The sequence below is a fragment of the Patiria miniata genome, unplaced genomic scaffold, assembly GCF_015706575.1.
Source record: "Patiria miniata isolate m_02_andy unplaced genomic scaffold, ASM1570657v1 HiC_scaffold_3, whole genome shotgun sequence".
NCBI classification, from domain to species: Eukaryota; Metazoa; Echinodermata; class Asteroidea; order Valvatida; family Asterinidae; genus Patiria; species Patiria miniata.
Genome location: NW_024037069.1, coordinates 7,892,478 through 7,918,465, shown reverse-complemented (window position 1 = coordinate 7,918,465; position 25,988 = coordinate 7,892,478). Strand labels below are relative to the sequence as shown.

General features: G+C 39.7%; 1 protein-coding gene across 1 annotated transcript; it reads left to right on the top strand.

Moving 5' to 3' along the window:
- The first annotated feature begins 575 nt into the window (after positions 1 to 575).
- LOC119736409 (plexin-A4-like) lies at positions 576 to 25,268 on the top strand. Its single transcript, XM_038210427.1, has 27 exons — positions 576 to 1,797; positions 3,360 to 3,566; positions 11,214 to 11,342; positions 11,758 to 11,873; positions 13,180 to 13,312; positions 13,943 to 14,096; positions 14,428 to 14,527; positions 14,668 to 14,785; positions 15,097 to 15,231; positions 15,418 to 15,513; positions 15,667 to 15,775; positions 16,158 to 16,348; positions 16,742 to 16,896; positions 17,316 to 17,430; positions 17,937 to 18,073; positions 18,829 to 18,996; positions 19,494 to 19,575; positions 19,887 to 20,114; positions 20,644 to 20,820; positions 21,155 to 21,359; positions 22,001 to 22,168; positions 22,462 to 22,542; positions 22,986 to 23,167; positions 23,421 to 23,530; positions 23,769 to 23,931; positions 24,401 to 24,537; positions 24,953 to 25,268. Exons 1-27 carry the CDS (start codon positions 655 to 657, stop codon positions 25,266 to 25,268), a joined length of 5,055 nt encoding a protein of 1,684 aa, XP_038066355.1. The 5' UTR covers positions 576 to 654.
- The last annotated feature ends 720 nt before the right edge of the window (positions 25,269 to 25,988 follow it).

Below are 25,988 nucleotides of genomic sequence, written 5' to 3'. Positions count from 1 at the left end.
AATTTTTCTTAAAAAGAAACAAAAGCCCCATTCGAACAAAATCCAAGTCTTAAAGGTGCTTCTACCGTGTTAATGGTTCTCCACCATTAATATTCTTGCAGCTCGATATTTTTTTGGTAAGACCAATGCAGTTAACCAGAAATCATTGTAATTTGACACCAAAACATTTTCCATCTTCCTTTCCACGAAAGTGGAAAAAGTTGTGTTTTTTTTCAGAACGATACAAACAATGAAATCGACATCTAGTCCTATTTTTGGATTTTGTTTTGTCTCTTAAATCATAAAAGTATTTAATTTTCACCCTTTTGTATACTTTTCAGGTAAACGAACGAGAACTTTTTTCTTGAAATGTCTAGGCTCTGGGCAAGGGTCCGAAAGATCCGATCTGGACATTCGTTTCATAACCAGATATTGACTTTGTGCAAAACCAACAGTTAGAACGTTTGTGGAAAAAAAATCATTCAGAAATAAGGAGAACCATCCTTTATCTGTAAATCTTTTCATTGTATGGATTCCCTTACAGTACTGTAAACCTTGGTAATTTTTATTTATCTATTTTTTTACAGTCTGTGGCCATAGACTTTTCTCTAAGACACACTGCATTGTACAAAACGTTGTATTGCCGTCTCAAACTTCCTCCGTGAACTGAAGATCATGGAGTCTTGTCGGAGACACTCCGCCCTCTTGTGGGCAATTGCTCTGTCTTGGAGCGTCATCTGCGTAAACGTTTTAACCACATCAGCTGAGTGGCACGGAGACCTGTCAGACTATGAGTTGGCCAGCTTTGACAATCCTGATATCTTGGGTGAAAACGAAAGACGGGCATCAAAGTTCAACCATTTTGCCTTGAGTGACCATGGCGATGTGTATGTTGGGGCTGTCAATTGGTTGTACAGGTTGGACAGTAGTTTGGAAGAGAAACAGAATGTTACAACCTGTGATGACAGTAGGCCAGATAGTGTGATGCCCTGTCACCTTACAAACAACTACAACAAGATACTGGTAGTTGACAGTACTCGGCCAAACAGTTTGATAACCTGTGGTGGTGTGTATGATGGTATTTGTCAGTTACGACAGTTACAGGATATTAGGAACTTGATGATGGAATCTGTTCTTTACGTTGCTGGGTTTGAGGACGCATCTACTGTTAGTCTGATTGCTCCAGGAAGAGGTACAGAAGACATGCTGTATGTGGCTGTAACATATACTGGGGAAAATGTTGGCTCGGCAGGACGCTTTCAAGCAATATCAATAAAGAAGCTTCCAAACAATCCCTTTTTATCAGCACCCGAGATCACCAATGCCATCCTTTTCAGTGCTGTTGCAAGATCAACAAGGTTTGTTATTAATTATGTTGAAGCATTTGACTTCGAAGGGTTTACATACTTCGTAGCCTTCCAGAAGGAGGATTTGAATTCTGCCCAGTTTGTTTCTAAGATGAACAGAGTCTGTCAAGGCGGTCCAAACCTAGACGCTTACACAGAAATTACCCTACAGTGCATTGGATCAGATGGCAGTGTGTACAGCTTGGTGCAAGCAGCTCACTTTGGACCAGCAGGACCTGATCTAGCGGCATCATTGGGTCTCCATGCAGACGAGCAGGTGCTGTATGCTGTGTTTGCCAGGAACCAAGGAGCTCCGGGTACCAGTGATGTACCCATCGATCACTCAGCATTGTGTGTGTACAGGATGGCGGATATCTTGGATGCCTTCAAAGAAGCAGTGCGGGGATGTATTCAGGATGGAAATACGTACTCTGTTGACTATTTGGATCGTTCTTTTTGCAGTAGTTTCGGGGTGAGTACAGAAGCGTATTTAAAATGATGTTGTCATTTCTCTAATAAGATTCAAAGAGGAATTCCCCGTGCTGTTTTCGAGTTACACCTCGAAATTTTTTTGTAATTTCCATTTGCCCAGCAATATAACATTTATTCACTTTTAAATGAGACAATTTACTCAAAAATCCACCAGCGTTTAGTTATTGAATTATTTCTTCACAAATTTCGAATTTTTGGCTGCCAGACAACAATTCAACTCTCGCAGAGCGGGTTATTTGTGCATAAAAATGAAATGAAAAAATATACAAACTAAACAAAATCCACTTTCTGAAGAGCAAAAGGTATACATCTGTAAATTGCACGCCTTCGAATAAAAAGGCAGATTACCTGTACTTTTGTGGCGTAAGTCCAACCCGACTTACATTAACCCAACCCAAATGCACAGGTTGCCTAACCTAAAATGCATAAAATGAAATGAAAAAAATATTCAAACTAAACAACATCCACATTTTGAAGAGCAAAAGGTATACATCTGTAAATTGCACGCTTGCGAATCAAAAGGTGCGTTACCTGTACTTTTGTGGCGTAAACCCAATCCAACCCAATTAACCAACTCAACCCTAATGCACAGGTTGCCTAACCTAAAATAAAATGTGTCATCTTAGTCATCGTAAAACAAGCACTATAGCCTACGTGCAAAATATGCTGCTATTTCACAACAACGAGCGGGAATATATAGAATAGCGAAGAGGAGAAACTGCAAAATGATGGTAAAAAGGATAAAATGTAACATTTTGACAATATATAGACGCCTCCATCTTTCCAGATGGGGACCAGGTTCAGTGTGCGCTTCTTTGCCATTGCTTTTCTGTATATGCTCCCCCCCAAATGCATAGCAAACCTGTCGTGTAAAGTCAAGCCCTCTGTCCTGCTTCTCCACTTCATTTCAAGGCTGAACGGTTCAAACTGTTTCTTTCTGCAATAATGGTGCAAACTATAGGTAATTGAACCATAGATGATGGTAAAAACAAGGTAACTTTCTTTGTAGTCCCCTGGCTGATGCATCAATGTGGTTGTATAAACACGCTAAAGCACTCATTCTTTTTTCCTACTAGGATTGGTATGATAATTTGTTATACATGTTGTAATAACATACAAAATGAAATGTCTATTTTCAATAGAGCTTATTTTATTAACAACCGTAATTTCATCAGCACGAATGTTGATTTGATGTTTACTTAGAAGATAAAATATATATCTGTGTCCTTATATTGCTATACTATTTGACATCTTATTTATTTATTTATAGCTATTAATTTGTTATGGCGATGCATTTTTTGTATGAAGCAATTCAAATGTTTTGTTACATTTTTATTTGTAACTGTATATCGTCCACAATTCAGCCTTTGGGCTGCGACGAATCGATAATAAAACCCTTAAATTGAATTGAATTGAAATTCTCGTTTCATCAACGACTCTCCTTGAACTTCCTGGATTCATGTGTCTTGATAATGACCACTGCCGAACCACGATATTGCTTAAACTGTTAAAACATATTTCTTGTTTTTACTTTCGTTAAAGATTCCCATTCTGGATCGCTATTTCTGCATACCCGTGACCCCTGATGCATCTCAAACGCCATTATTCAAGTACGCCAAGGGCATAGCCCCCGTTCCATCCACGGCAATTCTAGAGCTGCCTGGTACTCTCATGTCATCTATCATAACCACAGTAGAAGTCAACCACACCATCGCTTTAATCGGGACATCGAGAGGAGATCTACTCAAGGTAAATTATCCCTAATCGATTTAAATGTGTGGCTGAAGTCGTCGTAGAGCCTAAATTGGAATGTGTAGCAACAGTTTTATTTCAAACCATTTCGTTCACACCCCTTGCACTCGAGACTTTAGTTTTTAGCACGACGCATTAATTCTCGAAAGTAAGTATTTTTTTCAAAGGAGAAATAATAAGCTATATTTTTGGTCTCTCTTACCAAATTGGCTTGCATGAACGACGCTGCTTAAGCATACACTCAAGGCAATCAGTGCATGCCGGGTTGACCATATGTTAATATCCACAAATCCATGTCAAAATTTCTTAACTATGTACATCTAGGTGTAAACAGATGTGTTACGTTGTCCACCTCGGTGAACATCGATTATACTTAAAGTTCTCTACATCAGAAACTCACACTGGACAACTTCTTGCTATACTCTGGAGCTAATCTATTTATTGCTACATTCTCATATTCTGGAGCTATACAAAAAGTTGTGCACTTTCTGGTGCTTCAATCAAGATTAACCAATTCAATTTCCTTCCTTACATTTTATATGTCCCTAAACCATTGTTAGATGTCAGCCCCACGCTCAGTGGAGGTGTGACCACAAGTTCTCCTTGAAGGAGTTTTCCAACTCTTCTTGAGGGTAAAACCACATCCTTAACTTGGATATTTATTGACCACAACATATGTCCTCTACCACCCACCTTATTCTTCCTAGAATCCCAACACTGGCCAAAGTGGCCTTGCTATGGGTTATCGACCTACAGGTTAATATGTACTTACATCACATGCCCCCTCCCCTAGAGAACACTGTGTCAGTCTTGCAAACAAGCAAAATTACTCTGTTGAAAAATACAGAAACTAAACATACATCAATTAAAAACTTGTTATCATTAGTAAAATTATTAGTGGTCAAAAGCAATTTTAAGCATACTGATTATAATTCAAAAGTGTCCATTCAGCAACATCCAATGCAACGTCAGTAGGGTAGTCCTCCATCCTGCAGTACACTGAGCTGGATTGGGTGCAGTAAGTTATTGTTTCAAGGAATATATGAGAACACATCCAAATGCTTATTATTCAAGCACAAATAAAACAACGTCCAACAAGGATTTGTGAGATACACGTACACGTATAAATTGATAATAAATAGAATTTCCACTTATACTGAAAATTCCAAGTAAACAGTTAAACTAAATTAAAGTTTCACTCATGCACTTACTAAATCTAAAGTTAAACATTAAATATACTGAGTTGTAGAAACATATCATTTTCTACAGTGATTTCTAGAAACAAACGTGCGAAATATGATACTCAAGGTTACTTATTCTCTACAAATTAGTCTGAATTTATGCACGACTGAGACCATCTGCATTGGCATTAGCAATGCCTTTTCTGTACTGCACAGTGAATGTATATTCCTGTAACAGCATCGACCATCGAAGTAACCTGTTGTTACTGGTTCTGAAACTGTCTAGCCATTTCAGGGCTCTGTGATCAGTGAGCACTGTAAACTGCTGGCCATACAGGTAGTACTTTAACTTGGCAACGGCCCAAACAATAGCCAAACACTCCTTTTCTGGCACAGAATAATTCTGCTCTCTTGCAAGCATTTTTCTACTGAGATATGCAATGGGATACTCAATATCCGTGTCTTCGCACTGAGTGAGTACCGCACCCAAACCATAATTAGAAGCATCTGTTTGGAGTACAAATTGCTTGGAAAAGTCTGGTGCACGCAGGAGTGGTGGGCTAGTCAGTTTTTCTTTCAAGGCACAAAATGCTCTTTCACACATCTCATTCCATACAACTGTGTTGGCAGCACTCTTCTTTGTGAGCTCCACCAATGGGGCTGCTATTGTGGCATAATGGGGTACAAACTTTCTGTAATACCCAGACAGGCCCAGAAATGCCCTGACTTGTTTTTTTGTCAAGGGCCTCGGAAAGTCTGCCACTGCCTCCAGCTTATCTGTCATTGGTTGTATCACACCTTCACCAATAGTATGACCCAAGAATGAGACCTGAGAATAAGCTACTTTACACTTAATTGGCTTGGCTGTTAAACCTGTCCGTGCTAGTCTGCTCAATACATCTTTCACATGAACCATGTGCTCTGCCCACGTTTCACTGTAGATACATATGTCGTCAATGTATGCTTGAGCATAACCATGACAACCATTTAGGACTTCATCCATTAATCTCTGAAATGTACTACTGCTGTTTTGCATGCCAAAGGGCAGTACATTGTAGCAGTATTGACCAAAGGGCGTAATGAACGCTGACTTTTCTTTGGTCTGTGGATCTAAAGGGACCTGATAAAATCCTTTAGTCAGATCAAGGGTAGAAATGTACTTGGCTTTTGCTACCTCATCTAATATGTCATCAATCCTAGGTATGACATACGGATCAATTTCCGTAATTTTGTTCAGAGTTCTGAAATCAGTAACAACTCTGATTTGGTCATGAGACTTGCGCAGAGCAATAATTGGCGATGCATATGAACTTGTAATAGGTTCAATGATACCCATGTCTAGCATACTCTGTAGTTCATCTTGAACTTTCTGTCTTAAAGCATGAGGAGTACGGTAAGCCCTTTGCCGTATGGGTTGTTTTCCCTCCGTCTTAATTTCATGCTTCACTAAATGGGTTCTCCCTGGCACATCGGAAAACACCGCACTGAATGAATACAGCAAGTTACTCATCTCTTGACTTTGGGCATTTGTCAATGAATCGGACACTGCTACATCTTCCCAAGTCTGAGTTTGATGCTAATTCAACCCTATATCTATGTTTGCATCCATGTTTTCTACAGGAGTGACCATATCATCATTGTTATCATTAACGGAAAATGAGTCTACATCTGCAATAACATAATGGCATTCTGCCATGCGTTGCTCATGATCCTTATCATACCACAGCTTCATCATGTTTACATGGATTATCCGTTTGGACTTTCTCTTGTTTGGCAAGGTTACTTCGTAATTAACAGAGTTTATCTTACGTGTAATAACGTAGGGGCCCTGCCATTTACTATCAAGTTTTGAGTTACCCAAAGGTAGGAAGAGCAGTACTTTGTCACCTGGATCAAATGTACGGGGAGCAGAGTTTCGATCATAGTACTCCTTCATTTTGCTTTGGGATTTGGCCATATTTTCAGCGGCCTCACTCATCAAAGTGTCCATCTTATGTCTGATATCTATCATGTACTGAACCACATCTGGGGCCACCTCATCGTCAGTAATCCACTGCTCACTGATCAATGTTAACGGGCCTCTTACTTTTCTCCCATACAATAACTCAAAGGGGGAATAGCCAGTAGCTTGGCTTGGCACTTCTCTGTATGCAAAAAGAAATGGTGAAATATACTCATCCCACTTCTTCATCTGTGTTTCTCCAAACGATTTCATCATATTTTTAAGTGTTCCATGGAAACGCTCAGTCAACCCATTTGTTTGTGGGTGATAGGGTGTAGTGGGAATTTGTTGTATGCCCAGGGTTTTACACAGAGATGCCATAATATTGGACATAAAGTTTGTCCCTTGGTCATGCACAATTTCTTTTGGCAACCCCACTCTCGTAAATACTTCGATCAACGCATGCGCCACTGTATCTGCTCTGATATTTGGCAATGGGATAGCCTCGGGATATCGCGTAGCATAGTCACAAATAGTCAGCAAGTACTTATTTCTCCTGACTGATCTGTTGAAGGGACCTACAATATCAATCCCTATCCTCTTGAATGGTGTCTGAATTATAGGCAGAGGGCACAATGGATGTTTACGGGGACTTTTACCCTTGTCTAGAAATTGGCAGACATCGCAAGTACGGCAATAATCTGCAACCTGCTTGAATATCCCTGGCCAGTAAAAATGTGCAAGCACTCTGTCTTTGGTTTTGGATACACCCAAATGGCCTGCAAGCAGTGCGTCATGTGCTAACTTGAGTACTCCTAACCTGCAATGCTGCGGAAGTACGATCTGATGTACGGCATCATTCTGCATCAATGCGTTCACTGGATCATTACTAGTACATGTAGCATTCTTTCTTTCCCATTTACGCATAATAAGGCCATCATTGTCATAAAAACACACCCTGTGGGCGTCAATGTGATCTTTGGGAACTAACCTATCCCTTATTCCATTCAAACTCTCATCACATTGCTGCAAGTTCACCAATGTTTTTCTGTCGATCTGCAAACCCGTTTGCAGATGATCCACTTTCCCATTTCCATCACTGAGGTTAGTGACCTCTTCCTGGGATACGTCCTTGGTACTACATGTACTACCACTACTACCTGTTGTGGGTTCATCCATGACCCTACGCACACTAACTGTGTCAACCTGCACCTCACTAGCACTGCTACCCATTTCACTGTTTGATTTATCACTATGCTGTTGGTGTACAGCTGGCCTGACACTATTTTCACGTACGTTACTTTCCTTTTCTGAGGACTGTAACTGCACTGCTACGTTTTCCTCTGATAGCAAGTCACATTCTCCTTGTACATAATCATCTAATTCTGTCTTTGCCTGTGCCAGTGGCGTCGCCAAGGGGGGGGGGGGGGGGTCAGGGGGGTGCACGTGCCCCCCCCCCCTGGAAAACCTAGTGCCCCCCCGAGTGCCCCCCCATCTGAGATTTGGGTTGGTAAAAAAATATATATATATTTTGTTATATTCAACTCCCATCATCTGAGTTGGTTAAATAGCAATTTCTGGAGATATCTTCAGATCGAATTTAGCATCAAATGTGGCACCATTTTGCATCTAGCCCATCCTCCGTATGCGAAAATTTTCGGGAGGGGGGCACCCCCTCCCCTTAGACCCCTCCCCCAGGACGGCGATCCGTATCCACCTAAGTGCCCCCCATCAAATGCTGGTGCCCCCCCTGTGCCCCCCCCCAGACTGAAAAGTCTGGTGACGCCACTGGCCTGTGCTCGTGTTAAAATACACATTTCTTTGGCAAGAATTTCTCCACATGTTTTATCAAGATCGTGCCCTAATAAGACGTCCCTGTCTAGTCCTTCTAGAGCTGCCACTACAACTTGTCCTGAAACTACTGCACAATGCAGTTTAACTAATGCCAACGGTACAGTCACATGGCCCCCTACTCCACGGAGAGTGACGTGCCTACCTGGCAGATAACACCCAGGAGGAACTAATTTTGCATTCACTGCGGTTTGAGTGCAAGCCGAGTCTCTTAAGATTCGTACTTGTTTACCTTCTACTGTCCCTGCAATCATACACTTTTCTAACAGTGTTTCCGCAGGGTCAATTTGTACTGCGTGTAACTCGTGTTCTACACTTACTTCACACCTGTTAACAGATTTAGGATTGGGACCCTTGTTGTGTGATTTACTTTGACTAGACGTACCCTTGTCTGCCTTAGGCACTGCCTCGGCACGTGCCTGATTACTACTGGTACTTTTACTACTACTGCCTTGTCCAACTTGTGACTTTAAAGGGCAAAATGGACTGATATGTCCATACTCATGACAGTGATAACACTGCCTTTCACTCACCGGTATGTACAGTTTGGACCTACCATTACCACGGTCATTACTGTCTTGCACCTTATTCCTAGTGCCTACGAACACACTACTACTATCACCCTGTCCCTCCTGTTCATGACGAGCCTTGCTACTATCTACTGAAAGGTTTTCAGAGTAGCTGTTACTCTTACTACCTAAGAAATTAGGTTTGTTACTAGTTCTAGATTTCCAGTTCCCTTTCTGCAAATCTACTTTACGCCAGTAGTCAGACCCCCCTCTATTTGCCACATATGCATCTGCCATATCGGCAAGTTCCTTACAAGGACGGGGATTTTTGTCCTTTAGATGTATTTTGAGGTCATACGGCAATTTATTCATGGCCTGTTCCATGATCATGAGATCGCAAATCTCTGATGGGTTACAATGATCAATGTCGGCAAATTGTAGCCAATTGTCAAACTGATGGGGTAATTCATGAATCCAATCTCGAACCGATTCTGTACCTTTACGCACACGTTGGCGAAATGTGGTCCGGTATGTTTCAGCCCTAATCTCATAGCGATCTAGAATGGCTCTCTTAAGAATTGTATAAACCTTAGCCTCATCTACCGGGAGTGATGCATATGCCTCCCTGGCTTTGCCTGTCAACTCAGGCACTAACCTGGCTGACCATTGACCCTCAGGCCAGCCATTCATTTCTGCAAGATTTTCAAATGCCTTGAGATAAACATCTATGTCATCTGACTCTCTCAACTTTGGGACTTTAATTTTGTCTGACCCACAATGTCCCTGGAACACTGGTGCGGGATTGGGAGATTGCATTTGTACCTGTGCCAATTCCATTTGTTTCATTTGTATCCTTTCATTAGATTGTATTCTGAGATATTCAATCCACATTTCTTGTGGTAGACCCTCCGGAACACCTTCTGGTGTGTTACCGCTGGGCAACATTGGACTTGTGTTAACTTGACCTTCACTCATACTTGAACTGGCCCCAGTGTGTTGTTGGTCACTGGGGGTTTCATTACTGTGATCGTTATCCATTGGCATGATTGTAGAAGACTTTGAGGATGAACGAAGCTGGGGCATGCTAAAGACCATCAACTGCAATTTACTGTACTTATGTGATTTACACAATAATATGAGAATAACCAACTGAAAATATTACTACTACTTTACCAATATACTCAGTACATTTACACACAATACCGGTACATGTATCTCGAATTCAGTGGATACGTGTTCTCATATATACCCTACACAATGTACTTACCACACCCTTGCAGTGGTCCACATCGGTGCATCCCTTGCGTCATCCGTCCTCTAGCACCACAACGTCATCGTCACGGCACGCTGCTCCGTCTGGATCGTCACTGGCGCTCCACACGTCCCGTCCTAGCTCCCTGTCTCCTCTCACCATGAACCGGTCCTCTACTGCAATGATGCCATCTCGCAGGTTGTCTTCATCCTCTGGTAGGACTGGTTTGGCTAACTCACTCGTCTGGTTTCTCCTGCCTTTCTTGATCACTCGTACAGTTCTGTTGGAGCTGTACCGGTAGTAACTGCCCCGTAACTGACAGTGTTACAAGTTGTTGGAGTTGGAATCATCCCCACATCAAAGGATGGGGATATTGTTCTCTTGTCTTGTGGTACGCTGATTCTCGTCACCGCTGTTTACCGCTGCCACCATGTTACGTTGTCCACCTCGGTGAACATCGATTATACTTAAAGTTCTCTACATCAGAAACTCACACTGGACAACTTCTTGCTATACTCTGGAGCTAATCTATTTATTGCTACATTCTCATATTCTGGAGCTATACAAAAAGTTGTGCACTTTCTGGTGCTTCAATCAAGATTAACCAATTCAATTTCCTTCCTTACATTTTATTTGTCCCTAAACCATTGTTAATTGTCAGCCCCACCCTCAGTGGAGGTGTGACCACAAGTTCTCCTTGAAGGAGTTTTCCAACTCTTCTTGAGGGTAAAACCACATCCTTAACTTGGATATTTATTGACCACAACATATGTCCTCTACCACCCACCTTATTCTTCCTAGAATCCCAACACTGGCCAAAGTGGCCTTGCTATGGGTTATCGACCTACAGGTTAATATGTACTTACATCACAAGATGCCTTAAGGTCCTATGTGTCATCTTGTCATTAGAATCATATGGAAAGTAGCACTGCCAGCCGACTGTATGAACGCATTAGCGGCATTGATACCAGTCCAGTTCTGCCAGATGTCAAGGTTAATGAAACAACACGAGTACTTTTTCTCTTGACGGAACAAAAGGTAAGCACATACCTCTTACATGCCACGGAGAACTGCTATTATTCTGAATAATTACTTTCTCTGCTCCATTTAGCGTCGCTAGTGGGCTGCGTATTAGCAGAAAAGAAGACAGACTTTGCAGGGGAAAAGCTAAGTTGACAAGCACATTTCATTTTACAGCAACTAGAGTTTCAGTCATTTATGAAAACCCATAGACACCATGAGGTTATGTACTATTATTTAGGCCTTAACAACTAAGAGCATAGCAATTTGGCCAAATGAACATATTAAACATTACCTTTTTTTGCTTCGTAAACTGAAAACCAGATTCAAGATTGAAAGGAAAAAAAAAACAAACTTTTCCGCTGAAATCAAATTCCTTTTTTCTCTCAACATTAAGATCGTTAAAAAAGTTACAATATGTTTTTCACTTAAGTTGGTGAAGCTTCGCGTTGAGAATTGTGGCCAATACACTACATGCGAAACGTGTATTGGGACTGATGCAGGGAATGATGGAGACCCATATTGTGGATGGTGCACTCTGGAACGAAGGTCAGTCACACGGGATGCCACCAGAGTAAACTGATGGGTAATTAAAGAAGTTGTAAGAACGGTAGTCTATCACCACTTAGACGGAGTGCAACATTTATGGAAATGTATCTTTCATGATGTATCATTGTAATGGTCCGAGCATCAACTACTAAAACAACTACACCAATAAGAGTCCGGCAGTCTCCTGAAAACGGACAGAGCACACTGTTTCGAAAGGTCGAGTCAAAACAACTGGTTCTCAGAACCACACAACTCAAAAGACATGTACATGGTGTTACCGCAAACTGTCCATTCTATATTAATGAAGTACAGGGTGACCCCCAAAAAATACAACTCTAAAACATTTGCTTTTAAAAAATAGGATTGGTGGATTTTTATGTTTTGGGTATTAGATTAAAGCTGAGAGCGTTGTCTTTCAAATACTGAAAAAATCATGAAAATATCAGTTTGGGTTGTTGAGAAAATGCCAATTATGTAAAAGAAGTAATTTTTTTTCATAATACTTTAAACAGTGAAACATTTTACTGTAAGCCTACTATGCAATTATCCTTCATTTGTTCATGTCATTAATATTTGGACATATTTATGATGCTGAAAAGGTTTAAAATATGACTGAGATAATAAAAAGGATGAGATACCTGTTCAGGTGGAAAATAAAAGCTATTTCCATCAAATTCATTTGTTCTCTTGTCATATTAAGTGCCGTGTTGTTTGTAAGGATTAGCACATGCACAAAACGGTACAGTGAAAATCCCTTACTGTGGTAATTTTTTTGTGTACAGGATGAAAAATGACCACTTTTACATAATTGGTATTTACTCAGCAACCCAAAGTGCTATTTTCATGATTGTTTCGGTATTTAAAAGAAATAGCTCTCAGCTTTAATCTGATACCCAGAACATAAAAATCCAATCTTTTCTTTGTAAAGGCAATGCTTTTGGGTTGCATTTTTTTTGGTCACCCTGTATACGTCAATAATAAGCTTTTGTGCACTCTGGAAGGGAAGTCATTTATTGGGCGAGCTCCTTTAGTTGGTCAGTTTAGTTGTTGATCGTGTCCCTGAAATAACTTCCAGTTTATTTACATGACTAATACAGAGTTCGATGAGCTGCGGTTGTCCGAAGTTGTAATTATTTGTATGAGAAACAAATTTCGCATGATCCATCTAATTCAGTGATGACCTACTGATGTTTCTCAATGAAATCTGGAAAGTAGGACATTTCATGTTTTTCAATTTTGGTTTTTGCTTTGGTCACTGTCGACTACCAAGCTACCCTGGTCATGATAACATTGCATTCCTCTTTAGATGTACGAGATATTCAGACTGTCCATCACCTGATGTTTCTACTCGATGGTTGGCCTATAATGCTGCTCAGTGCACTAATATTGCCGATGTAGCTCCCTATGATAACCTACCAATTACAGTCACTGAGCAACAGGTGAGAGACAGACGTTCTTAAATGAGATCTTTATTGCATCCGTTATAGTAAAAAAAGAAACCTGCTTTAGAAATTAAACACTTAGGCCTACTTCAAAGTGCAGATTTGTTATAGACTTATCCAGACAGGCGGATAGGTATGTGAAAATATTTTACGTCAATGCGACGCCTATCGTACAAACGACGTACATATATAGAGGGCCTAATAATTTTAGTTTTGCTTCCCAGGGATCTCCAGAATTGAAATAGGTTTTCATCTGTATATAATTTCACATATTGTTCCATGCACTTTGCCATCTTAATTGTGATAAGTAAAAATTGTGCGCAAGTTATTTTATGTACTCTGAATGGCTTCGCACAGTGAACGGTATATTTCATGTCACACCATCTTTATTATGTTCTGAAATTTGTGACTCTCTAAGAAAATATTTTATCGTGCGTCGGAATGATACAGAATGTCGTGCTTCACGTACTATACCTGTCGCTCATTCTCTGTCATTTGAGCTCACCAAATATTATTTCAACTCTGTCTTTAGTACCCCTGACCAATGGAGCTAACTCTTGGAGTTCATTGAATATTAATAAAATAAATATCAGTCCTTAAATTTATCTGTTTTCCTTTCACGTTTAGATCACCCTGACTGTACAGCAGTTACCTGATCTAGGAACAGGCCAGAGTTATGAATGTCATTTTGGGTCATTCGAATCTCCAGCTACGAAGAATGGTGAAGTACTAGAGTGTACGTCACCTCCTAGTGATGGGATACCTGTCATTCCACAAGGAGGCAAGTGCAATAAGAGACACCCATATGAATTTATTCAGGGCAAAAATGTACAGAGCAAACATTCGAAAAGTCGACTTGTAGTTTCCTTCTTATCCATTCTAGAATGAAAATGATGCTTGTAAATCAATCGCATTATAACAACAGAGGAACGTGATCAGAGGCAGTACAATATGATACACTGACGTGCTAACTGTCAGCATGAAAATGATGTCTACATTTGGTACCCACAAAAATCGATTTGAACTCGTAGTAATTTATAAATACACGCTCATTTTCGAATTGTCTGTTCCAACTCATAAACGAGATGGTTTTGTTCTTATCTGTTGCTAAGATGATGCAGTACACGTAGATTTGGGTGTCGAGTCTTCTGAAACTTCAGTTCAATTCATAGACACCGACTTCTACTTCTACGAGTGTTCAACGCACACCTCGTGAGTATTAATCAGTTGTATTTGAAATTCAATTTGTTTCTCTTAAGGTTGCCTAAATGCATATTTTCTCCCCTAGTACGTTTGCCTGATGATTTTGTTTAATCTCAAAATAATGCAGTTCTCTTCGGTTGTTTTCGTAGCTGTGTATCCTGCGTTGGTAGTCGTTGGGCCTGCGATTGGTGCGTGTTTGAGAACAGATGTACTCATGAAAGCTCCACATGCACACGTGCTAATGAAATCATCATTACTGGAGATAACGTGAGAACGAAAATATAAGAGCTAAGCCGATATTTTTTTATTTTGCTTAAATCTCTTGATTGTATAATCCTATATGTCGACTATTCGGTAAATATGTATTTTGTGCATTACTAGTTATTGAAAACGACACCATATAATTGTCAGTACTCCTCCCATTAAGCACACGTGGAAGTATCTGAACTTATATTTTTATTTTAGAATTTAGCTAATTTTTATCAGATGTCTGTTGATCATGAGTTCAAATTGAAGACGATGTATATTTTGGGGAGGCAATGACATATTCTTTGTTGTTTGTTGGCGTTTATCTACAGAATCCAACAGCTTCTGCAGTCAAAGGACCTGAGTTTTGCCCTCAGCTGCTGAACCAGACTGCTGAAGTTCTGCTTCCTAATAACATTATGAGGAGCATCACTGTCATGACTACAAACCTGCCAGACGAAGCTGAGGTTTGTTTATTAACACAACTAACACAAACAACGACAATCCGTAACTGATGTCAACGTTAACCCCCGTCTATATTCCCCTATATTTTCAAGATTTTGCTGAGTCCAGTTACCACTTTGCTTAATTCATCCCCTGGTAGGAGAAAATACAATGTTTAATACTCTTTCTCTTTCTTTCTGCATGTGCAGATTTCTAGCTATCAGTGCAACTTACATGTTGAGGGATCGCCACAGGCTGTTAATACAGATCGCAATGGAGATAGGATCACATGCCAAGAGAAGGCTGTAGGTTACCCTGAAACTTGTATTGTAGCCTTGGATTGCTAATTTCTTTAATAAAAATGAAAGCTATCACTTATTTTGCATACTGGCCTTACACAATGTTGATTTTGTAGCTTCAGGTATTAAAAGGTGAGGTTGTCTGCTTGCCTTCAACAGTACACCTACCTATCTAATGTTGAACCAGAGATAGAAGTGAGACTGTCTGTTTCATGGACTGACACAAGCGGTGCTGCGCACATCCTAGATGACATACATGGATTTGATGGTAAGGAATAAAGACTGATTAATAATAAGTTGAGGAGATTACTCTTTCGTCAGTCTAAAATTTTATATAAAAGAGATTCTTTCCAAAACGTGATAAACGTCAATTTGTTACCTATAAGAGTCATACCCACTCCTGACTGCCCAAAGTCAGTATCGAATTTAAGAATACAACAAAACAAAAATGATGTTTGTTTAATATTCTTTAAAGTTCAGAACCGTGCAAATTACTTCTTTTTTTTTTAAATGGGTATATCACGTTTTTAAAATAAACTCTTCATATGCTTTTCTTCGTTTGTTATCAACAGTTTTGCATTGGAAGTTGGTCTTTAAAATATTGAGTTGAAAGATATGAGATTATCTAGTATTGTGCTCATTTCAAACAGTAACGTTGTACAAGTGTGAGGTCCAGAAGCCAGACTGCAGCCGTTGTGTTACAGCCCGCCCAGCGCTCGAATGTGTTTGGTGTGGTGCCATGCCAAGCGAGTCTGGTGTTTGCAAACTGAATGAAGTTTGCAGTGAAAATATGGTGACTTTGGATAATGGATTGAACTGCCCTGATCCAGTTCTGAGTGAGGTAGGTAATAAAGCTCTTCAGTCGAATATTAATATTCATAGTTCTCACAAAGTAAAGTATCAAAGACTACTGCCTCCAAATTAATGTAGCACATTTATATTGTATCCATTTGACCTGACTTTGTGACAGGATGAAAAAAGAAGAAATTTTGTCTTGTGCAAGATGAAAAAGCCCTGAATTTTATGACTGCGTAAGCAAAGGTGTAGGTAGGGCCTATATAAAGTAGGCCTATATGGATGATGCATATAAACCACCAAGCTGAACGATTAGTCTTTCAAGAGCATTTACCAATGCATCGTTACTAGTAATGTGTTGTATTGAAATACATTGTTTCATGTTACATGTACTTGCTTTTGTGTGTTATGTTATTATGTTTCCAAAATCACGCATTAGGTATTTCCCATGACTGGGCCAATTGAAGGCAACACAGTCATAGATGTAATGGGAACTGATATCGGTCGGAGATTTGAGGATGTCGTGTCAGTGATGGTTGGCGATCAGCCCTGTGATCTGGCTGAATTAGGCTCAGCCTACCAAATTGGAGCAAGGTGAGGTCAAATCATACTTCATGCAAGGACATTACCTTTTTATTCAAGCTTTGACTAATGGTCACCTATTCAATTTTTCGAATTTTGTAATTATTTTTTTTAAAATCTTTCTAACTGAAGTATTTTGTCTTCTGTCAGTTATAATACGTTTTTTTCAGCATTTATAGGCATAAAAATTGTCTGGATTTCTGATCATTTTTTTCCTTTAAAATTCTCAATTCACAATCCTTGTGTGCCATGTTATGGAACATTGTAAAATCTAAAATGAGACATTTTCTGCTTAACAAGTAAATGTTATTATTTAGTTAATAGGCCTACATATGTATATATAAATGTTTTAGTTTTCAGAGTGGATGAGGTTGACGAGTTTTGCTCAAATTCCATGTATTTTAAATGTCACATATTCTCTTGTGTTTCAGAGTCAGCTGCAGAACGCAACCAGAAAGTGAAGGAGCCGAGTTGGTTACTTTGACAGTCACGGGTGCAGATGGTACAATGCAACACAGCTCAGGAACGGTCAACTTTAACTTCAAAGTAAGTCACGTCCTGCACATACTCGTTTACACTGACTCAGCCACTGAGGTAGCCTACCTGCTTGGAAAAGGAACAAGCGTCCAAGGAAATGTTTTAACATTTCCTTGTGGAAATAGTAAGCACGGAATGTATGATCACGAATGAGGTCTGTTCACGAATGTTCTTTTCTTAGCAGTTCGGCACCGCATTATGTCAGCTGGAGCAATGATAAGATATATTTTAGCTGAATTAGTTGATAATTTGACATCAAAAATGTTACGTTTGAGTTGAGGATATTTGGAAAAATCCGAGGCGTTTGAGTGAATTTCCTTAAACGTATCTCAGATTTACGTTTGAAACGTCAACATTTTTAAAATCAATAATACTCGAGGATTCTATGCACGATTATCTAGCAAATACTTACTTCAACAATGATATAATATAACAATAATATAATTGTTGTGCAAATTATGTGAGGGACAAACACAGTTCTAGAAATGTTGTAATAAGATGTATTTTGTTAACAGGACCCAGCTATTACACATTTCCAACCCCGCCTTGGCCCAGAAGCCGGTGGGACGGTAGTAAGTGTGAATGGTACAGCCCTCAACACAGGACGCGATATTGAAGCGTTCATCGGCGACTATCCTTGCAACATAACAGGGTATTGTGTCTCTTTCCTAATACACAGTGTTTTGTACGATAATTATTAATTCAGGAAGAAGAGGGATCTCCCCAACATTGGTGCATCTTTAGTTTCAAAAAATCATTTCGACTTCTATCAAACTTCAGTTAAAAGGATTTTCCTTTCCCACCTTTGTGGAGGGGATTTTGTTAGTTATAGATTTTATTATAAAAATCGACTTTATCCTATTCTGTGGAATTGCTCTAAATTCGTCCAATATCGAATTACCTTGAGACATTGCTATTCATCCATTCAGTATTAATATAAGGAGCATCATACACAAAGATGAATTCAAGTTTACGCCATGCGCGGTTCTAGAGCCTATATTTTTGGGGGGCTAGCATGTGTGGATCCTGAAATTTTTGCCAGAAGGCGTGCTGAAATTTAGAACGGTTTTCATCAGGCCTCCGGGGGAGGGGGGGGGGGGTCGTACCATATTTTCTATGGGGAGCGCTGGTAAAGTCTTACAATCGGACACACTGTATTACCAAACGGTGGACAAATGCCCCCTTCAATTTTTTCTTTGGAGGGGGGAGACAAGTTGCATGTGACGTCAAATTCCTGAATTGGTTACTGGCATTTTTTTTCAATATAATTTTTTTTTGGGGGGGGGGGGGGCTAGACATCATTTTTGGGGCCTAAATACTCCCCCAGCCTCCTGTAGAACCGCGCCTGGTAAACATCTCTGCAGAAAACTTAACTGTGATTTTTTATTTCTTCACAAAATTATTCAGCCAACCAGTTAAATTCATGCTAGAATGCACAACCACTACTGGCCAACTCGGATATCAAGGTGTTGTGAAAGTCTCCTTTGATGGGGCCATGAGAACCTCATCAGATATGTACACGTACACTGAGAATCCCACCATTACTGAGGTCTCTCCTCTGAAAAGCATCGTTTCGTAAGTCTACATGATTTTTTTGTCTTCATCTGTTTAACTATGGGCTATATACTTCAATTGGTATCATCCACATTATCTGTAAACCATTACAGACTGTATTGTCCTTAGAAAATGTCGGTGTTTTAAAACTTTTTACATGCGAACAAAAAATGAGAGTAAAAAGAAATTTTTGTCTAGGTATTAGTTTTGTGAAGTGTTATGTTTCTATTGTAAGGCAGGCTTTCAAGACAGCAAGCTTGCAGCCAAATTTGTGCTTGATTGTTTTAAGAATCAGGCTACTACAAATCATCTTATCACCGAAGACTACTGATAACTGAGTGAACAGTGAAATATTACGCTTTATTCTAAACTTCAAAATGTCATTTGCTCAAAATATCTGAAGTGAACATGTGCGTATACATTTCTAAATTGTTTAAATTGATTCTTTACACCAACCAATATCTTTCAGTGTATGAAATGTATTTTCAGTATTTGCCATCGGTATTTCTAATTGTCAGGGGTGGTCGAACTTTGACGGTTACTGGCACTTTTCTAAACACAAGTGGAAACCGTAAAATCGTTGTCAGTAATGCAAATGAGGTGAGAAATGTGTTATACCGTCCTATCCCTGCTCAACTTCCACTTAACCACCGATCACAATATATCTACTTGATCCGCTCTTCCAACATATATAATTAGGAAACTGTTTACATCTTCTTTATTGCTGAGTTACCGCGAACGACCACTTTAATTGTGAAAAAGGCAATAAGGGTACTATGTAAAGAATGACAGCCATTACATCATTAAACACATTTCTGTTTTGAAGTAGAAACAAAGAGGGGTGCCATTGTCAACCAGAGCTAATGCTGAACAGAATTGTCAACTGACTGATGTGGGTCTTTATTTTGCAGGAATGTCAAAGTGAATCTGCAACAGAGATGCGGTGCCCGTCTCCTAACATAACAGACCTCGGCATAAGCAATGACAACTTGACCTTTGGCTTCATCATGGATGGGGTCACTCAACTGTTGACCTGGTCTCAGGATAATGATGTCGACTTGGAGTACTTTGTGGATCCAATGTATAACACATTTGAAGGTGGTATGAAGGAAAAAGAAGGAGAAACCTTGACAATCACGGTTGGTATACGCGTGTCTTATTCTATGCGCCTATCCTTTCATTGTTTTTTTCTGTCTGTACAAAGATATGGGGCCTGTCGGTAAACGTGCACGAAGCACACTTATACAGTGCTTTGTAAAGTGAAACACCTCTCATATGTGACTAAAGATAAATTTAAGTTGATATCTCTTCCTCCTGAATCAAGTGGATCTTACCAAAATACAGTAGGCCTATCTTGGTAACTCTTGCTGAGCTACAAAACTTCATATCAAACTCAGATCAGTCATTGCAAAAGCAAATGTAAATGTGATGTGATTTTTTTGTTACCTCGGTCCTCACACGGTATGTAGGAGTACATGTACATGAAAAATGACATAAATCCGTACGTGTGATACAGCCATATGACCCAAGTATTTAGAAATAAAACAAGTGTTGAACATTAACTGTCACAACCGAAAAGACTCAATTCTTCTGAAATATACCAATGCAGATACCAATACATTTCCTTGAAAAGTATTTAACTTAAATTACCTGTGGATGCTTTAACAGGGCAAGCGGATTAGCAGCGCCATCACAGCTGTAGAAATCAAGGTGACGATCGGCGAAGAGAGCTGTGACGTCAACTTGATCAGTGAGACATCACTCGTATGTGAATTGCCCGATGAGGCACCAGCAGCCGGGGACTTCATGGGAAAAGATACTGGGAAAGGTCTGCCTGTGGTATGGGTAAGTTAGAGGCGGATCCATGTTTGAATCAGAGGGTGGGGGTAGGGGAGGTTAGCTGTCAAGTGTTTTTTTGTTTGTTAGATTTGTTCCTTCTTTTGCGGCCCCAAGGGGGAAGTTTATCCTTTTCCTTTTCGGATTGAACATCTGTTATACTCTATCCGAAAGGTTCAAAAACGCCCAAAATTCGGCCAGTTCTCCCCAAAACGTAATAACACTACTTTTTCATTGTTGATTGTTTCTTCAAAGGTAATTATTATAGCGTCGACATTAACGAATTGGTTAAGTCTATGTCAGTTGTTGAATTGATTATCATTTCATTTGTATTATTCCATAGGTTCGCCACAATAACTTAAAATTTAGGTTGGGCTATTTGGTCTATCCCAGTACGGTGCCACTTGTCGCTATACTTGTACCGAGTTTGGTCATTCCACTCTCCATGGCGATACTGCTCGCTGCTACCTTCGTGTTTTGCAGACAATTGCGAAGGAAGCGCACCCACGACCGAAGACTATTGGGCAGGATAGTGGCGATTCATCTCGGTAAGTGCTGGTGGCAGGAGGTGACTTGAGTTAACTCGAATATAACACTCCTGAAGGCCAAATAAGGTGCACAAAACTGCGGCAAAGGGATAATCTCACTCTACCTAGGAATATGCTCTTGAAATCACTCGATCTCAAAACGGCGAAATGGTAAACATCCTGAAACCCTTTAAAACTTAATATCCATTTATTCTTCATCACTTGAGTCTAACGGCTACTTATCAATTCTTTATTTTCAACATAATTATGATAGTTTAGAAAAAAATTAAACAGGACGTAGCTGCACATCTCCGTATTAAATTATGATCTACTTCTGAAAAAAAAATCATCTCAAGATGGCTGCTAACGGGCAGCCGGTTTTGAAAGTAAAATACACGGCAAAAGAATTCAAATGGCGTGCTCCTTATTTGACTGTAAATTGTCAAGTTGTAGACAGGATGAAACAAAGTTCTCTACAAAAACAAAAATAAATATAGAACTCTTTTGCCAAGATTGCGTTTAACATTTTAGACAACTTGTGAATCTTGTATAGCATGCAAAGGTTGTTTTGTCTGCCGATTTGTAAGCCTGAACGTGCTCGTAAACTTACCACTATATTACGTTATTTACTGTTAATGCGACATTGTATTTTTTTTCTTCAGAAATTGACTCCCACGTCAAAAGACGCAGGTGGTATAGATCCCAGAAACAGTCGGAATCTGCTCAGCCAAAACAAAAGCGCATTGTCCTGAACAACAAGGTCAGCTTCGTTCCCGACGACATTCATATCGACTTCAGCCAACTGGAATTGGGGGAAACTCTCGGACAAGGTAGTGACTTTGTACGACGAAACTATGAACATTTCATGAGTTCAAAGTGTAAGCTGTTATTTTGCCTGAGAAGGAGAGGCCTACATAAAGGGGCTGTGTGTGCAAACCGTTATTGGCGTGATTGAAACACATTTTCACGTTTCGACCTGTAGGAGATTATTTAGACTCAGTCGTTCGGTCTGTCAGTAAGTCGGTAGGTCGGTAAGACGGTTGGTCTGCCATCTGGCTAGTCTTCGCACCAGCAAAAGATAATCAGCAAAGATGAGTATAAAACACTTGAATAAATTTTACAGGTGCATTTGGGCGTGTACTGAAAGCTGTTCTACACGATACGTCAGGGGAAGATCAAATTGTGGCCGTAAAGACAGTGCAAGGTTGGTGATGAGAATGTCGGCCATTTGTGAGAGATGTTTTCTATGACAGTATCATGGATCCAAAACAAAGCATTGAAAAGTTGTTCCTCGGTTAAAAAGGACCCATTTCAGAATGGTATGCATTTTGGTCTTGATTATACTTGTTGCTTATAAGAGTTACAGAAGAGGTGTTTTGATGACCTTATACCGAGAAAGAGGAACGAAAAACATTAATCAATGTGCTTCTTGATTGAAAGAGCTGAAAGAGTCTTTTCATTCAGAATTGCGAATTGTGGCTTGTAAAATGTTCTTGAACTGAATTGAATGTGTCTCTGGGTTATTGCATTTCTGTGGTGATGAAAATAAGTTGAAATACAAGTTCCTGTTTTTGTGTAGTAGCTTTGCCAAATGTAAGTTGGGCGTGCCAGTTATCACGTATAAATGCCCTACTTTTGCATGTATAGACACCTCGGACCCGAAAAATGTGGTGAAGTTCCTGGAGGAAGGCCTGATCATGAAAACCTTCGACCATGTCAACGTACTGGGGCTTCTGGGGTTGACCTTTGACGCGGTCAAAAACCCCTTGGTGGTGATACCCTTCATGGCCAACGGTGACCTCAAGACATATCTGGTCAAGAAGAAACAGGTATGTAGTCAAGAGCGATCAATGTCGATAACAAATAGAGGAAGGTTTGATAAAAGAATTGGTGATGAGTGGCATGAGTTTGGAACTCACTCAATGGTGATTTTGGTAGTTGTTGTTACGTTTGATAATTAATAGTTCACTCACGAGATTTATTAAACAAAATGCTGTCCCATTTCGTAAACAGTATGTCATGTGTTTTGTTATGAGTGTGTAGTATTTATTTATTCATTTGAGGTTTTTACTTTCAATTAAGACCTTGGCGACATCTCTGCTGATGAGGTTTGCCTCACATGCCGCACTCGGTATGAGTTACTTGGCTCAGCACAAGTTTGTCCACAGAGATCTTGCGGCCAGAAATTGCATGTGAGTGTATCCTCTCTTCTGTAATCATCCGGGGCTTTTACACATGTCTTTTTATGTGTGTTTGAGAAAAAGCAAATTGAATGTTACGAGAAATCGGTCCGCTGTTTCATCAAAAATAATTTTTATGCACCAGAGATACCAAGGGACATGCATTCATTGAATTAACTCCAGAGTTCGAATTACTGGTATTGCAATTCTGTGACCCCAAAGTAAGATCAACTTTTAACAACCTCTTTAGGGTGAACAGTGATCTTCTGGTGAAGATAGCGGATTTTGGACTATCCCGTGACATGCACGAATCGGATTACTACACAAGCGGCGATGCCCAGGCTAAGCTGCCTATCAAATGGATGGCTCCCGAGTCCATGGAACGTCGAGTGTACAACGCCAGGACTGACGTGGTACGCAATTAAATCCATCTTTGATTGGAATGTTAGATGATGTTTAGATAAAGATCTTAACGGAAAAGAAAGCAAAACACATCTCTTTGCGTTCTGTGGAACTATCCTTCGAAAAGAAACTACATAAACTTCGATGTCCGGTCATGAAACGTCAGTTTATTGATATTTACATCGGGTATGTTTTCAAGGCGCCTGACCCTCATTAGCTGGAGTATTTCGTCTTAAGACGCCCACCTCGAACTGATTTCTAAGTTAACTTAGTAATAAACGTTTTTATTTCAATTTGACACAAGATCTCATTAAACAGTTCAATAAAGACTCAAATACAATGTAGTTTGGTCAATCTTCGTTAATCTTGGCTACCCTTTCCAGCTTGCTCATGTCAACTGTTCGGTAGCTCAATTGAACAGGCATCATTAGAATGGTCCCTACATTGAAAAAAATATTTGTCTTCTTTGGTTTTCTACAGTGGTCATACGGTGTGCTCCTGTGGGAGATTTTCAGTAAGGGTGCAAAACCGTATCCAGGAATTCCCAACCAAGATGTGTATGATTTCTTGAAGAGAGGTCAACGCATGGATGCTCCCAAGAACTGCCCGCCAGAAATGTATGTTCAAACAGCGGTCACCATTACCTTTCAATAATAACACATCTAATGCCGTTTTAACTTCTGTAAAAGTATGCATGATTCTTTTTATATATTTTACTCAAATTTTTCTGAAGGTGAAGGGATCTCAATGCATCTTTTTTACTCGCAAACGTTTTACATAATTGAAAGTAGGTATAACACTCTCTAGTTGTGAGAAACAGTGTAGAGTGTTTTGTTTGGGGTTTCAAATAAAAAAAAGGGAAACTCAATTCTCGAACATTTTTCTCAAAAATGTAGGGTTAATGTGCTCGAGTAATGAGTATTAATGGAAAGTGTATTGTCAGGGGTTTCAAGTAAAAATGCAAACACAATTTGATATACGATCAAGCATGCAGCATCTAATGATTCTTGTTACTTTACCTGACTGATACAGCTACGGCATAATGGTACGTTGCTGGCAGGACAACCCCAAATCACGTTGCACCTTTGTCCAAGTTGCCAACGAGCTGGAAGAACTGTTGGAGGGAGACCGTGACTACGTAGCAGCTCCTAGTGCGGGTGTGGTTGGTAAGCGACCCATCAAACATCGCGAAGAACCTGGTGTCACAGACGACAGCTATCTGGTCCCGATGCAGCAGGAGACCGCCTTTGGTGCTGACGGCCCGTGTAGTGACGGAGAAACCAACGGGAGCCTTGCGACTGCCGCCCATGATCCCTTGGATTATGTCAATAAAATTGTCATTAGATAAGTACTGTGCAAATTCCCCGATAAGAAAAATCCGAAAAGAAAATGGTTTGAAGAAAAAGTCTGTTTTAAGTGGCCAATATGTTAAAATCTTTACTAATCAAGATGGATCTATAGGACACGCTCCTTGCTCACTTTCATCCTACGAAAAAAAGATTTAACCTTTTTAGCTTTTTCTCTCCGTGTATTGGAATGAAACCGTTTACAATATATAGAAGGTGGCAAGATAAAATAATAGCTAAAAATCCGTCTTTTTGAGCGTCTTAAACCAATGCCAAAAGCCATTTTTATTTTCGATTGTCATTGTTGTTTATGGACAATGGTATTTTAATCTTCGGTATTACTGTTGTTTACCATCACTGAACGACACGTTCACAGATACTTAATATTTGTATTCCTTAAGTTAAATTCGGATTTTCCGAAAAATATAATGCCTGTCAAATCGTTTATAAAGAGAAATGCATATGCCTACATGTTATAATAATAACATTTTAAAACGTGGTCCTATATACATTATCTAAACTTCGTAAAATACATTCCTGTGAAAACTATAAAACAATAATAAGCCGTACATGTTTGATTGCAAATGATAACTTGCTGATTTGGAAATTCCTACACAGATTCCTGCAAGCTGCACAAAGCATTGATATAATAAAGGGGTGAAGTTATCAGGAAATTAACGACTGTCGGTATCGCTATAAAACTAGAAGGAACAAACAAAAAT

Coding starts and splice junctions, on each gene's coding strand:
- LOC119736409 (XM_038210427.1), top strand. CDS start 655: ATGGAGTCTTGTCGGAGACACTCCGCCCTCTTGTGGGCAATTGCTCTG. Junction 16,349..16,741: donor CTGATCCAGTTCTGAGTGAG/GTAGGTAATAAA, acceptor ATCACGCATTAG/GTATTTCCCATGACTGGGCC. Junction 17,431..17,936: donor CGGTCAACTTTAACTTCAAA/GTAAGTCACGTC, acceptor TTTTGTTAACAG/GACCCAGCTATTACACATTT.